General features: G+C 32.8%; 1 protein-coding gene across 1 annotated transcript in view; it reads left to right on the top strand.

Annotated features, from left to right (window-relative positions):
• Window positions 1-14,486, top strand: part of NRK (Nik related kinase) — a 140,271-nt gene that overhangs the window by 93,007 nt on the left and 32,778 nt on the right. The window contains 6 exon segments of the mRNA XM_033201516.1: window positions 2,696-2,820; window positions 5,252-5,311; window positions 7,023-7,117; window positions 9,658-9,755; window positions 10,801-11,165; window positions 12,362-12,668. Coding sequence (XP_033057407.1) covers window positions 2,696-2,820; window positions 5,252-5,311; window positions 7,023-7,117; window positions 9,658-9,755; window positions 10,801-11,165; window positions 12,362-12,668 — 1,050 coding nt within the window.

Below are 14,486 nucleotides of genomic sequence, written 5' to 3'. Positions count from 1 at the left end.
ATTTTTACTCTGAGTCAAAAATGAGGAGAAAATGTGATAGCTCATGCTGATGATTTTTCTCAGTAAAACCAAATGAAATAAATATTCCTTGTGTTCCACAGAAGATAAATAATTTGTACCTCAAATAAATTTTCCTGAAATTTCTAGATAATTGTGACTAAATATGAGAAAAATATTTTTCAATATCTCTACTGAAATATAGCTTTAATTATTAGTTTTCTGTCTATTATTCTTTATCCAATCAAGTGTCAACAAATGCACATTTAAAATTACTATTTTGGATCTTTAAAAATTACTTTCATAACTTAAAATTTCAAAGATAACTCATCAAAAATAAGCACAAAACAAAATTTGCTTTTGTTACTCTAACCTTTAAGTTATTCTTTCTTCCAATAGAATGCTGAACTATACTAACTGAGTGAATTACACTCATTTTTGTACTACAGGATGTTTAAATCAAGGTTAAAATGAGAAGGCAAAGCAGTTTCCAAAATATTTTGTATATGGTTACCATATTTATGACTTGTTTCACTAATGTGCTGCCCGTTTTACATAATTAATCAATTATGTGGCCTCACAGAACATGAAACAATTTACAAATTATTCTCTGTGTTATAAGACCAACAGGTTCGTATGCCCACTGCATAGTAACAGACCAAGTACACATGCATCAGGGATGCAGCAGGAGAAGAGTTTGGAGGTGGGGAGGAGACCCTCAAATCCATCTCCTGGAGGAGTTCTGGGTTGGCGTTTTTAAGGGGATTGTAGAGGGTGAGGTGCTGGATAATTGGAGTTGTTGATTGGTCAGGGTAAGGTTGATGATCCTTGAAATCATCGGGATGTGAAAACTGCATTTTTTGGTGAGTCAGCCTCTTGTGGGGTCCTTCAGACCAATTGGCGTCAATGGGGTCCTTCAAATCAGTTGATTGACAATAGTTTCACTGGTATGCAAGACCTGAAAAAATATCTCGAAGGGAAAACAACATTTCATAATGTTCAAGTTGTTATCTACAGAGCAGTTAAGGGGAATGATGATGTTGCAACAAGGTCTACGTGATTCTAGGAAAATAGGCAACAAACATCTATTGAGGAAGGAGGTCAGAGAGCAAGCTGACCTAAAGATTAATGCTAAACGTGCTGCAAACTTGGTATATTTTTTTTCCTCCCCTCTCTTCTTCTGTGATTAATTTTATAAATTAATAAGGGTGGTTTCATCTGTACCCTTTAGAAATGTGGAATATAGTATGTCAAACTCCATTTTATCTAGGAACAGTCACTAAAACGTAACTGTTTCAAAAATCATTTAATAAAAAGTGAATATGATTTCCTGGAGCTATTGAATTTAATCTGGTAGGTCTAAACTGATAATGAAGAATTATGGGCTTGATAATAAATTAATGAGGTTAGATAAGATTAGGGGAGCAGTTGTTTTCTAATACTCCCCACATCCATTTGTGTAAAAGGAATCATTGTGATGATCCTAACTTATACTTTTTATCCACATCTATTTACCTAATAATAATCGTTGCAGTAATTACAAATGAATTTTATCTGAGTATCTACATAAGAAATTCTTTGAGTTTGTGCACATTGAGCCAATTAAACAAATGCTAATTTGTTGACATGTTTAACATGAGAAAAGGTAGGAGCAGCAAGAGAAGCAAGGCCCAAAAGGGAAAATGGATGTCTAGCTCTCAGAGAAAAAGGGAACTATAAAGAGCAAGAAACTAGATGGAGAAAGGGGAGGTTTAAGTCTAGAATGGTGACATTTGGCAAAAACTAGCTCATCTAAAATGCTAATAATTATTCTCGATGAGCCCTAGTAATCAATTAGATCTAATGGGTTTCGCATTTATGAATAAGACTTTCATTGATCTCTGAAAGATTCAGTGATACCAGCGTGGCACATACTTATTGTCATTTATTGTTTTAAACATACATGTTGAAAGCCATTCTAAAATTTTAAAAGTCAATAAATAATAGTTACCAATCTCATGACTCTACAAGCATTTATATCTTATATGTGGTCATTGAAGAAAATATAAAGGAAAAGAAAATTAATGATAATATAGTCGAAGTCACAGATCTTTCATAATACCTGAAATTTTATTAGAGTTGAGAGACATAGGTGGGTGCTTTAAGTCACCAGCAAGAAACAAAAAAAAAAAAAAAATGCATTTTTATTAATCTTTCAGTTGAAGAGATAATATTGATTGGATTAAAGGGGAAAGCAGTTTCCTAAACTCCTAGAGCTCAATAAGGGAGAAAGATCTTCCAATGCTCAGGAAGACCAAACTTTGAAGTTAATAATAGCTTGCTAAATGTGACAGTTAGTTTGGTGTTATGAGTTAATCAAGTTTTAGGCCACAGATTCTTAACCTGGACCTTGTAGATGAACTTCAGGAGGTCAGCAATCCACCAGAAAATATATATAATAGGCGTGTCTATATGCAATTTTCTGTGGACAGTCTATAGCATTTTTCAGATTCTGAAAGGGATCCAGAACCAAACACTATTAGAAACTACTGGTTTAAATCATTTTAGTATTTGGATATTGTTCTTTTAAATTGTGTATTGTTTTAAATTATATATTATATAATACATATGAACAACTCAGCATTAAGATGATGAAGTTGTTCCTATCACTTGCATTTTAACAACAATTAAAACAGTTACTTTCCTTCTTATTTCAAAGGACAAAGAAGATGAATCATCAGACAATGATGAAGCATTTCATTCAATTCAGGCTGAAGTCCAAATGGAGCCATTGCAGCCACACATTTCAAATCCTAAAAAAATCGAGGTAAATTTTCAATATGAGTTGTTATGACATTAGTAAGAACCTAGAACAGTGGTTCTTAAGCTTTTGGTCTCAGTGTCCCTTTATACTCTTAAACAATGAGGACCTAAAAAAGCTTTCATTTACTACATGGATTGTGTCATATAATATTTAATTTATTAAAAGTTAAAACTGAAAAACATTTGAAATATTAATTCATTTAAAAGTAATGAAACTATTACATGTTAACACAAGAAACACATTTTTAATGAAAAACCTGTATTTTCCCAAAACAAAATTTTAGAGAGATTGACATTGTTTTACATTTTTGTAAATCTCTTAAATCTATCTTGCTTAATGAAAGACAGCTGGATTCTCACATGTGCTTCTGCATTCAATCTGTTGCCATGTGTTTTTTTGGTTGAAGTATACGAATAAAAGCTAGCTTCTCTCACATAGGTAGTTGGAAAGGGACAATTTTCATAGATTGTTTAGATAATTGAGTAAATTATTGAATAATATACCAAAACTAGAGAAGTGGAATCTAAAACCATATCAATGAAATGTTGTATATTCAGTTAATAATAAAACTCAATTTGTCTATCTTATGCTATAAATAGATGTTTTGTTTTATGCATGATTTTTAACTTCATGCATTGGTCAGTTGGAAAATATTAGTTCACTTTGTATGTAGATCTTCCCAGACATTTACATGTTTCATTGTACAATATCAAAAAACAGCATTTGTTAATGTTACCATCAAGTACATCATAAAAGTTACTGAATATTGTTAAGTTGTCAAATGCTTGGTGGCAGATATGTTTGAAAATTCTAATTTTCCTTTGCAAGCTCAAATTTTATCATTGCTAAATTGTAGCATCTGTTTTTTCCCCTTAACTTGACAGGCTTACTTTATTCATTAAAAATAAAATGTCTACCAAATACCCAGAGTTTGAATAATCACAGTTTGTCAGTCTTTCTTTAAGCAAAAATATTGTACATGAAAAATGCTGGCAGTTTCAGTTTGTAACACAAACACACAAATATTTTTCCTTGATTAGCTCTAGTCTGGGATGCAGTTTGTGACAGGGTCTGGGTCATTTAATCTGTGTTTTGTTTTGTTTTGTTTTACAATTATAAGAATAATTAAGTTAGTCCTAGTGTCCACTTTGACTTCTGTTTTCATGACTATGTTTGTAGTATCCTATTTAGTACATATATTGGTGAGGCCAGAGTTGTAGGTTTTCTTGTCTAGACAAGGTAGCATCATCATCATAGCCAGTATTCCTAATAGCCAGCCATCTAAAACAATCTTTTTGTAGATTAATAGTAGTGTCAATAAACTTCCAAAGATCAGCTTCATAAACCAAAAGTCCCAGACTGGGTCATATGATACCAATTATATCAATTGAAAGTGGAAAAAAAAATAGGCAGATGCTTACCCTTACCTACCTGTCTCTCAGAGTGTAGAGAGAGCCTTGATAACTCACTTCATAAAGAAAAAATAATGTACTAAGGCTACTCTAGTTTCTAGAAAGTGTAGAATGAGTTTGTCAGCATGAATATGCTAGATTAAAAAGTAACACACTTAAATTTCCTTTTTAAAGAATCTAGTATGACTGCCTTATTGCATGTCAGAATGACCTATGTTTGGGCAGCTGAAACTTATTTGAGTAGAAACCTGGTGATACAAGACTTAGTGAGGCAAGACAACATTCCCTGGCCCTGTCTACCAATGTTGGCAGAAAGTAAAATTCCCCCATTGATGGAAGCTGGCTTATTATATGCACCCTTTCTTGAGTATTTGGCTATGTTCAATGTTTGTATGATTAGTAAAATGCAGATTAATCTATTTAGAGTTGAAACAGTACTTGGAACACTAATTATGATAGTGTAGTCAAATTGTAAAGCAGAAAAACATACTTTCTTAAAGATGGGACAGTTTTGACTAGAGAGATTTTAATGAAATGTATTTATGTGTGTGTGACAACTTTTGAAAATCTAGGGTTAGCATAAAAGGATGAGTGTGTAAGAATTAGAACTTAAATTCTGAGTGAGAAGTTTAAACTTGATACAAAAAGCAATATGATAACATGGAAAGAACATTAAATTAGACGTTGGGAGACCTGCATTCTGATTTTAGATGTTCCCTTGACTTGACACAAAATTCTTAGAAAAGTCATTTTTCCTCTTTAGGCTACAGATTCCTCAACAATAAATTAAGATTTTGATTATATGAGCTCCAGAATCTGTTCCTATACTAAAGATCAAATATACCATCAGAAATTATGGTTAAGCAAGTCTAATGTTATAAGTAATCATAAAATAGAATCTATTTATTAAAAATATATTTTATGTTAGATTTTAGGAAAATATATATGAAAACAGGCATTTTTCCACAAATTAACAGCTCAGAACAACTTATGATCAAGAATTCTACTGAAGTATTGCATTGTGTCTTTAAGGTTCAAGAGAGATCCCCTCTGTGCCTAACAACCAGGATCATGCACATCATGTCGAATTCTCCTCAAGGTATGTGTCTTTGATTTCTATATTAAAATTATTCATAATTATCAAATGGAAAATTAAAAATTATTTCATGGATACTACATTTTGTGAAGTCAACTAAAATATCCATGACAACATCATCACCATTGACTTTCTTGGCCCACATTTAAAACCTTAACTGCAATGATCCATTACCTATATCTTTCATATTTGGTCATACTGCAGTGTCTGTGATATTTAGTTTGATAAATAGATGGCAAGATTCACAATTTTAAAAAGAAACAATAACAGTAAATACTTTGACAGTATTCAATTAGTAGTCGATGATAAAAAGACATGAAATTTCAAGTGAATTTTCATACATGTGCTGCATGATAAAACACACACTCCAATTATCTTTAACTTCAGAAGCTAATGCCGCAGAATGGGTAAGCCTAAAAATGTCCTATAGTCAAAATCAAATCTAAAACTCAACATTATATAAATAAAATATCATATATAATATTGACACCAGTCACTGTATTTTTTAATCTTTGTAATATTGATCTTCAGTAATTTTCAAAGATCACATTCCACATTTTAGATATTGTGTGCATTCTGTTATATTTGAAAACCAAATTTTAAGGTAGATTTTTAAAGAAAATCACACCCTCTCCAGCCCCAACTCACAACAGAGAGAACTTAGCCTATATTGATTCAGTTAGTAAATATTTATTGAACACTCACTATATTCAAGATATTGGACAGTATGGTCAGATGGCATACAGTTAATGTTATGTAGTATGTATTTTCCTGCTTCATTACTTTAAAAACCACACACAATTATGTCTTCAGATTTAACTGGAGTGCAGAAATCTTGAAAAATTGTAAAGCAAGACTGTAAAGCAGTTTAGTTTTGAGTAGTTGGTTTTGGTGTCATGGAACATGACTTTAATAAAATCCAATATAGAAAATCCATACTTGATGTTAAACGCAGAGTAATTGTTCACCTTACAAAAGGATTTTGAATTTATGATTAACAAACACATTGCCTTTAAATATAGTTGAATTTATGAAGTTAACTTAAATGAAACTCAAGTCTTGCCTGAAATTTGGGGCCATGGAAAACATTTTGTCTGTTCCAGGCCTAAATCAATAACCAAAGTCCTTCCCATATAGAAATACCAAAATAACTGTAAAATTTAGCAGCACTAGTCCAAAGCAACTCTCTAAATATTCTTTAAATTTGAATAGTAAGAATGAAAGTGCTCTATTTGTCTGTCAGTGTAGCTATTTAAATCAGGAATGGGACGTTAAGAACATGAATTTCAAGCATTTAAAAATCTGGATAATAACAATAGAATACATGACATAGCCGTAACTTGTTTATTATGTTAAAATACTCACATACACTATAAGGTTATATTTATTGCTGTGTTACTCAGGTAAAAATATTGTCTGAATATTAGCTTTAAAAGTTTATAGAAATTTTTAGAAATTAATATATATATAAAGGAAACATACACTCTATGGAAACATATTTTTTCTTATTTTGGAAATCATTACTCTATTCTACACAAAATAGCAAGTTTGGGGGAAAATGGAAATTGGAAATTATTACTTAAGCTATTCTTCTTTTTCAGTTTGATATATACCTATATGTTTAAACAAAACTTTTTGTTGGACTTTATGTTGAGTTATACATTCCCTTTATGAATGTTAGGACATGGCACATGCTTTTCTGTCTTTTTATTAGCGTTCTTCAGCAGTCTCTTTTGGAACAAGCTCAGAAGCCCATTGACATCAGACAAAGGAGTTCGCAAAATCGTCAGAATTGGCTGGCAGTATCAGGTGATTCAAAGCACAAAATTTCCGTGGGCAAAACACAGAGCTACTGTTTAACAATTTATATTTCAGAAGTGAAGAAAGAAGAATTTCAAGAAGGAATGAATCAAAAGTGTCAGGGAGCCCAAGTAGGATTAGGACCTGAAGGCCATTGTATTTGGCAATTGGGTGGTCAGTGGTGGCCTTTAAGAAATGGAAAACAATTTTTCTGAAATTTCTTCTGTTTGTTGGATAGCAGTTAGGAATGTGTCTAAGGAGGCGGGGGGAGTCAACTTTATTAAGTTTCTATAACACATAAGAAAAATATGGTAAAGGAACTTGAGAGAGGCCTCTCCAGCAGTCTAAAATTTATAGGTAGCAATTAGAATATTGTATGGAGGGGTTGTGAGTGTGTGTTTCATGTATCAATTGGTTACTTCACCTCTCCAAAATAGGACAATATCTCATAAATATCCCTAAATGTTACAGAGTGACGATTTTACTCAAAATACGTGAACAATTAATCTATCAAATCATAGAAAATAACTTCAAAAGTCGTGATGTGAATTTCAAAAAACTATTTAAGATGTGCTTTTGAGAGAATTTAAATGAATTATAGATTTGTGAAATATTAGGGTAAACAAAGCCAAAAGGTGTGTCATAGATCATGCAATCTGGCATTATCCAGTTTTAAGCAATCCAGGTAAGTTAAGCAAGGGAAAAATGGCTGATTGAGTCTCTGAGTCATATGTAAAAATGTAGCATATTGTTTTTTTTAAATGTTAATAATAAAAATGATACAGATGTACTTCACTTTTTGAAAAGTGAGTATTGAAGATCAAAACTTAAAAACACATTATTCTTCTTAAGTGACTCAGACGAAGGCAGAATTCTTTTAAATAGTACTGTCCTCTCATACACAAATACTATGTTGTGAAAATTAGATAAGCCTGAGTGAAAAGCACACTTTTAAAAATTTTTCCCCAAAGTCTTTTCTTTCTGGCTTGACTATGGCTAATTTTACTAATACTGGGCAAACAACTAAAAATTTAAGGTTTATTCATGTGACGTTTTTGAAATGAGGAAATTCTGGATTAGATCCCAAAGCAGTCATAACATTGATAGAAGGGAGCAGGCATCTGTGCAGATAATAGCTAAATGTCTTTTCAGTTCCAAAATTCTTTTATTTTATTGTTTATGCTACACAGACCATTTGATATTCCCATGAAATTACATGCTTCATCATGGAGGAAATCTCAGAGCACCTTACTACAAATTTGTCTCAAAAGCTTAGTGCAGTCACTTGAACTTATTTGGTCTACTAACATACCAAAAGACTTAAAAGAAAATGGTTTCCTGAAAAAAAAAAAAAAAAAAAAAAGCACAAGTACAATAGTGCCAGAAGACGGGGGCACAAATTTTAGCATGTGTTCAGTGTAATGTTCTCAAAGGACAGCAGTATTTGCAAATATATGTCTTTTGGAGTTGCAGTGTCTGTACTTTGGCTATGTATACCAAGACTGAAAATAAGAGGGACAATAGTATTTATCTTGAAAATCTATGCACGCAAAAACATTAAACAGGGAACTGAGTTTTCTCTTAGTGAAGCTTTTGCTAAGTACACTCAACCAGACCTGAATTTTGAGCCTATTAAATATTCTCACTGGATTTTAATCACAGGGGTTATTTACCATACCACAACTCAAAAATAAAACCTAATCTCCAAATCAGATACATTTGTATTTTAAATGGAAATATTTACACTATAGAATTGAGCTGTTCATTTTGGTAGCAACTAGCCACATGTAGCTATTAAAATAAAAAGTAAAATGAAAATTAAATAAAATTTAAAAGTCAATTTCTCAGGCATACTGGCCACATTTCAAATGCTCAGTAGTCATGGGTGACTAATGACTACTGTTAATGGACAGTTCAGATACAGAACATTTCTATCACTGCAGAAGTTTTGTTGTACATTGCTGCTATAGAAAGGTTCCCAGCTTTATAGAAAGGGGTGTTATCTCTTTTCAGTAGTTCATTCCACAACTGTATTGAAATACATCTGGATATATCATTGGGTGGAAATTTGTGGGGGTTAAGATAGAAGAATGAACTCTCCTCTTGAGAGTTTTGGCTAATCTATCATCTTCTAATAAATACACTGTTGGGCTTTTTTTCTACTGGTCAGTATGTGAAGCCAGTGGTACTCCCAGCCCTTCCTACTGTTGATACATTTTTTAAAAATGTGTCTACCTGGCTATCATTCGGACCATGTATCTTCTTACATAGATAGAGATATTTGGCAAGTGTACACTTAATATTGAAAACAGAGCAGCCATGTAGGTCTACAGATGGAAGAAAACTTGAACCCCTGCTAATACCCCTGAAAAGAGAATTTAAGATCCTGGCCCCATGAGAATTTTCAGGTGATATTTCCTGAATGGAATCATAAAAATGACAAAAAAAAAAAAACAGAAAAAAAATAAGGGATTTAACTGATACACTATACAAATGAAGGCAATGACTGTAATCACCATTGTTACTAATGTATTTTTGGCATTCCATAGAATCTTCTTCTGAGGAAGAGAGACCTGTGACTGGAAGGAGGTCTCAGTCATCACCGCCTTATTCTACTATTGATCAGAAGTTGCTGGTTGACATCCACGTAAGTTTCCATCTTAACACATTAATGTCTATTATTTTTTATTTTTCATTTGTTTTGACTTATTCTCACCTTCACTTGAGGGAAAGGTTAAAGAGTTTAGTTTTTTAATTAATATTTTAAAGATAGATTCTCATTGCTTTGTGAATACACAGAACACAAAATTTAGGAATTAAAATTGAAATGGGAAAACACTTAACCAATCAGAGAATATTTTATTTTCACATTCTTGTGTCAGTTAGAACATGTCTGGGAGTGTAGTGATAAAAAGCTATTTGTAAAACCTGATCTCAGATTGAGGGGTACGTGTTAGATGTCCAACTTTTAATAGCAATCCTTGAGTAATTAGGCAATGCATAAATACAAGACGTTTAGTAAAAAACAGAGTATCCTCTGATTGCATAAATAAAAAGTCTTCCAACTCTTTGTGAACATGTTTAAATTGTTCTAATGCAGATTTTAAATTGTCCTAATGCAATGGGCTTTCAGATTATTCTATTTCAATTTTGTAATTACCTCTATGCTACCATACACACATCCCTTCCAGATTGCCCAAAAGTTGTTAAATGATACATACCTTACTTAAAAGATGGATTTAGATTAATTCGCACTTTGGAAGTGTTTGAGATCCTTTAAGACAACCCATGGCACGTAAAACCAGTGCTGGGAAATTAACATATCAATTTCAAGAGCTGTGTGTTAATCCCAATGTCAGGGCATAAAACAAAAGGGAAAAGTTACCATTTTTAAAGAGCATCAGATCACCTGTTCTCTCCAGCATCAAAAGCAAATGTCCACTCCTGAGCCGACAAATATGGGTAATTTTTTTAAGTGAGTTTATTTTGCCCTATGTGATCCACTAATAATCACAGTCTGATGTTTGGGTTTTGACATCTCATCCTCACTAAAATTTTGGCTCCATCTAGTGAGTGAACATTCTTGTTTCAATTTAAAATATATTTCAAAATGTTGTCAGCTTGGAAACTTTCCAATCTAGAAGAAAATTAAAGGCTACTAGAGACTACATTAACCTTTCTTGTGCACACAGGTTCCAGATGGATTTAAAGTAGGAAAAATATCACCCCCTGTATACTTGACAAACGAATGGGTAGGCTATAATGCACTCTCTGAAATCTTCCGGAATGATTGGTTAACTCCTGCACCTGTCGTTCAGCCACCTGAAGAGGATGGTGATTATGTTGAACTCTATGATGCCGTTGCTGATACTGATGGTGATGATGATGATGAGTCTAATGATACTTATGAAGATACCTATGATCATACCAATGGCAATGATGACTTGGATAACCAGGTTGATCAGGCTAATGGTGTTTGTAAAGACCATGATGATGACAACAATAAGTCTGTTGATGATGTAAATAATAGTTATTATGAGGCGCCTAGTTGTCCAAGGTTGGTTTTTTAAAATTACTTATACTCTCCATGTTTTATGACTGCAGAGCTATTTGCATCTTTGGTTTATTTTCAAAATTTATTACCAAGAGATTGACTTAATTTCACTTGCATTTTGGTAAATGGTTTGATGGTCAATAATGTATTTTAAATTGTTCTAATGCAGAACATCTAATTTTGTGTCATTTATGTATTTTAAAATAAGCATTCAAGTATTTATTAGTTTATAATTAATTTATAACTGGAATTGTCTGGATGTTTCTATTAAAATTACTGCCACTGAATCATCCTACTCTATAAAACTATACTGAGTATGAGAAAAGACAACAAAGCAAGTGTGTAACTTAACAAGCATTAAGATGAAGTCTTGGTATTTGCAAACATAGCTATTAATTTCTCAAACTTTTGTGATATCACCATATATATAATACATTTAAGATGATCTTTATCTGGTTGATTGGTGGAGAAATTACCAAGAGCTCTTTTGATTTTTTCCAACCAAAAACGTCTATCAAGAATTCCACTATGAAATAAATTTACTCTTAGAATTATGACAGGCACATATGTTTAATTTTGTTTCCTATGCAAAAAAGAGAGCATTGACACATTTATTAAGCTTAGTATTTTTGGCAATTAAATAACTTAGTTCCACAAGACATGAGGTCTGTATTGCTGAACTTCCTTGGTGGGAGTAGTAGACCAATGGAGTTCTATAGCAAAGCAGTCAGTACAAATGTTAGAAAATCAAAGCAGATGTTGAAATGAATACAAACTAGATATATTGCAAGAAGAATTAATCATGTTGTGGTTGAGCTAAAAACATAGGCTTAATCATTCATGTGTCTGGGAACTTGCTAATGCATGAAATAGTATATATTTAAGAAAAAAAAACTACATATTCTTCCTGCTAACCTAATACATGCACCTAACAAAGAATACAAGTTCTCTTCCCTCTGCCATCCAAATGCATCTGGGAAATTGGTGGCGGCTGTGGCATTAAATCATTACATAAGACTGACAAGACATAGCGGCATTTTTCTTTCCTGTATCATACCAGTAGTGTTCACATAGAGCAAAGACAAGCCTGGGCATGGTAGATATTGTATAAGACACATCCTAATTCTGCTCTACTTGCTAACTTTCCAAATGTGTTTTTATTGCGTGGGTTTCTTTCATTAATTGAAGTTTGTTATCAGGGCAAGCTATGGCAGAGATGGAAGCTGCAAGCAAGATGGTTATGATGGAAGTCGTGGAAAAGAGGAAGCCTACAGAGGCTATGGAAGCCATAGAGCCAATAGAAGCCATGGAGGAAGCGCAGCCAGTGAGGACAATGCAGCCATTGGAGATCAGGAAGAACATGCAGCCAATATAGGCAGTGAAAGAAAAGGCAGTGGGCGTGATGGAGATAAGGGAGTCATTCGAACCAGTGAAGAAAATTGCTCAGAGACAGATGGTCCAGGATTGAAGAGACCTGTGTCTCAGGACTTTGAATATCTACAGGAGGTAACGCACCATTTGAAAAGCAGATTGAACTCCTCTCATTGCAAATGTGTTTCTTCATGGGACATGTAGCATTTCCAGCCGTTCCAAATAGATTTTAATCATATACCACAAAGCCTTAAACATTTTTAATTATAGGTTTGTAGGTGGATCCTTATTACTTCTAATTTGCGTGGTTCCTATTTACTTCCAAAGACAAAAATCTCTTATTTGTTTGTCTTTATTACTCAGATCACATATTTGGGGGTAGTGTCTCTTGACTCACACTTTTAAAAAATATTTTTAAAATTAATTGACACATAATAATTGTATATATTTATGGGGTACAGAGTGATATTTTAAGATATACAATTTGTAATGATGACATCAGGGTATTTAGCATGTCCATCACCTCAAACATTCATCATTTTCTTGTGTTGGGAACAATCAATATCCTCTCTCCTAGCTATCTGAAAATATATAATGAATTATTGTTAATTATAGTTATCCTACAGTACTATAGAATATTAGAATTTATTTCTCCTATCTAGTCATACATTTGGATCCTTTAACCAGCCTTTCTCTATCACTCTCCCCTACTCCTCTTCCCAGCCTCCGGAAACCACTATTTTACTCTCTAGTTATGTGACATCAATTTTTTAGCATCTGCATATGAGTAAGAACATGTGGTTTTTACCTTTCTCTTCCTGGTTTATTTCACTTAACATACATTGAGTCCAGGTTCGTCCATGTTGCTGCAAATCACAAGATTTCATTCTTTTTTATGGCTAAATAGCATTTATTTCTGTACATATGTCACGTTTTCTTTATCAGTTCCTCTCTTGATGGATGCTTAGGCTGATTCCCTATTTTGGCTATTGTGATTAGTACTGCAGTAAATATGGAGGTGCTGATAGCTCTTTCATACACTGGTTTCCTCTTTTTTGGAGATATGTACCTAGTAGTGGAATTATTGGATCATATAGTAGTTCTATTTGTAGTTTTATAAGGTACCACAACAGCATTCTCCATTATGGGTGTAGTAGTTTACATTCCACCAACGGTATATAAGAGTTTCATTTTTTCCACATCTTCACCAACATTTATTTTTTGTGTTTTGATAATAACCATTCTAACTAGGATGAGATGATATCTCATTGTGGTTCTGGTTTGCATTTTCCTGAGGATTAGCTATGTTGAATTTTTTTTTTTTCATCTATCTGTTAGTTATGTGTGTGTCTTCTTTTGAGAAATGTCTATTCAAATCATTTGCCCATTTTTTTTATTATACTTTAAGTTGTAGGGTACATGTGCACAACGTGCAGGTTTGTTACATATGTATGCATGTTGGATTATTTGCTTTTATCTGTTGAGTTGTTTGAGTTTCTTACATTCCGGATTTTAACCCCTTGTTGGACGAATAGTTTGAAAATATTTTCTCTCATTCTTCAGATTGTTTCTTCACTTTGTTGATCATTTCCTTTTCTGTGCAGAAGATTTTTAGTGTGATATAATTCTATTTGTCTATTTTTTATTTTGTTGTCTGTGTTTTGAGGTCCTATTCTTTTTTCCCAAACCAATGTCCAGAAGCATTTTCTTATATTTTCTAGTAGTTTTATAGTTTCAGGTCTTACATTTAAGTATCTAATCTACTTTGAGTTGATTTTTTTTTATATGGTGAGAAATAGGATTCTAGTGTCAGTCTTTTGCTTATGGATATTTAGTTCCCCAGCACCATTTATTGAAGACATTGTTCTTTCCCCAATGAATATTCTTGATGTCTTTATCAAAAATCAACCACAATGAGGTAAATGAAAATGTGGATCTATTTACGGGTCCTTT

Source organism: Trachypithecus francoisi, unplaced genomic scaffold (genome assembly GCF_009764315.1).
Source record: "Trachypithecus francoisi isolate TF-2019V2 unplaced genomic scaffold, Tfra_2.0 Lachesis_group6, whole genome shotgun sequence".
Taxonomy (NCBI): domain Eukaryota; kingdom Metazoa; phylum Chordata; class Mammalia; order Primates; family Cercopithecidae; genus Trachypithecus; species Trachypithecus francoisi.
This window is presented reverse-complemented; position numbering and strand designations above follow the sequence as displayed.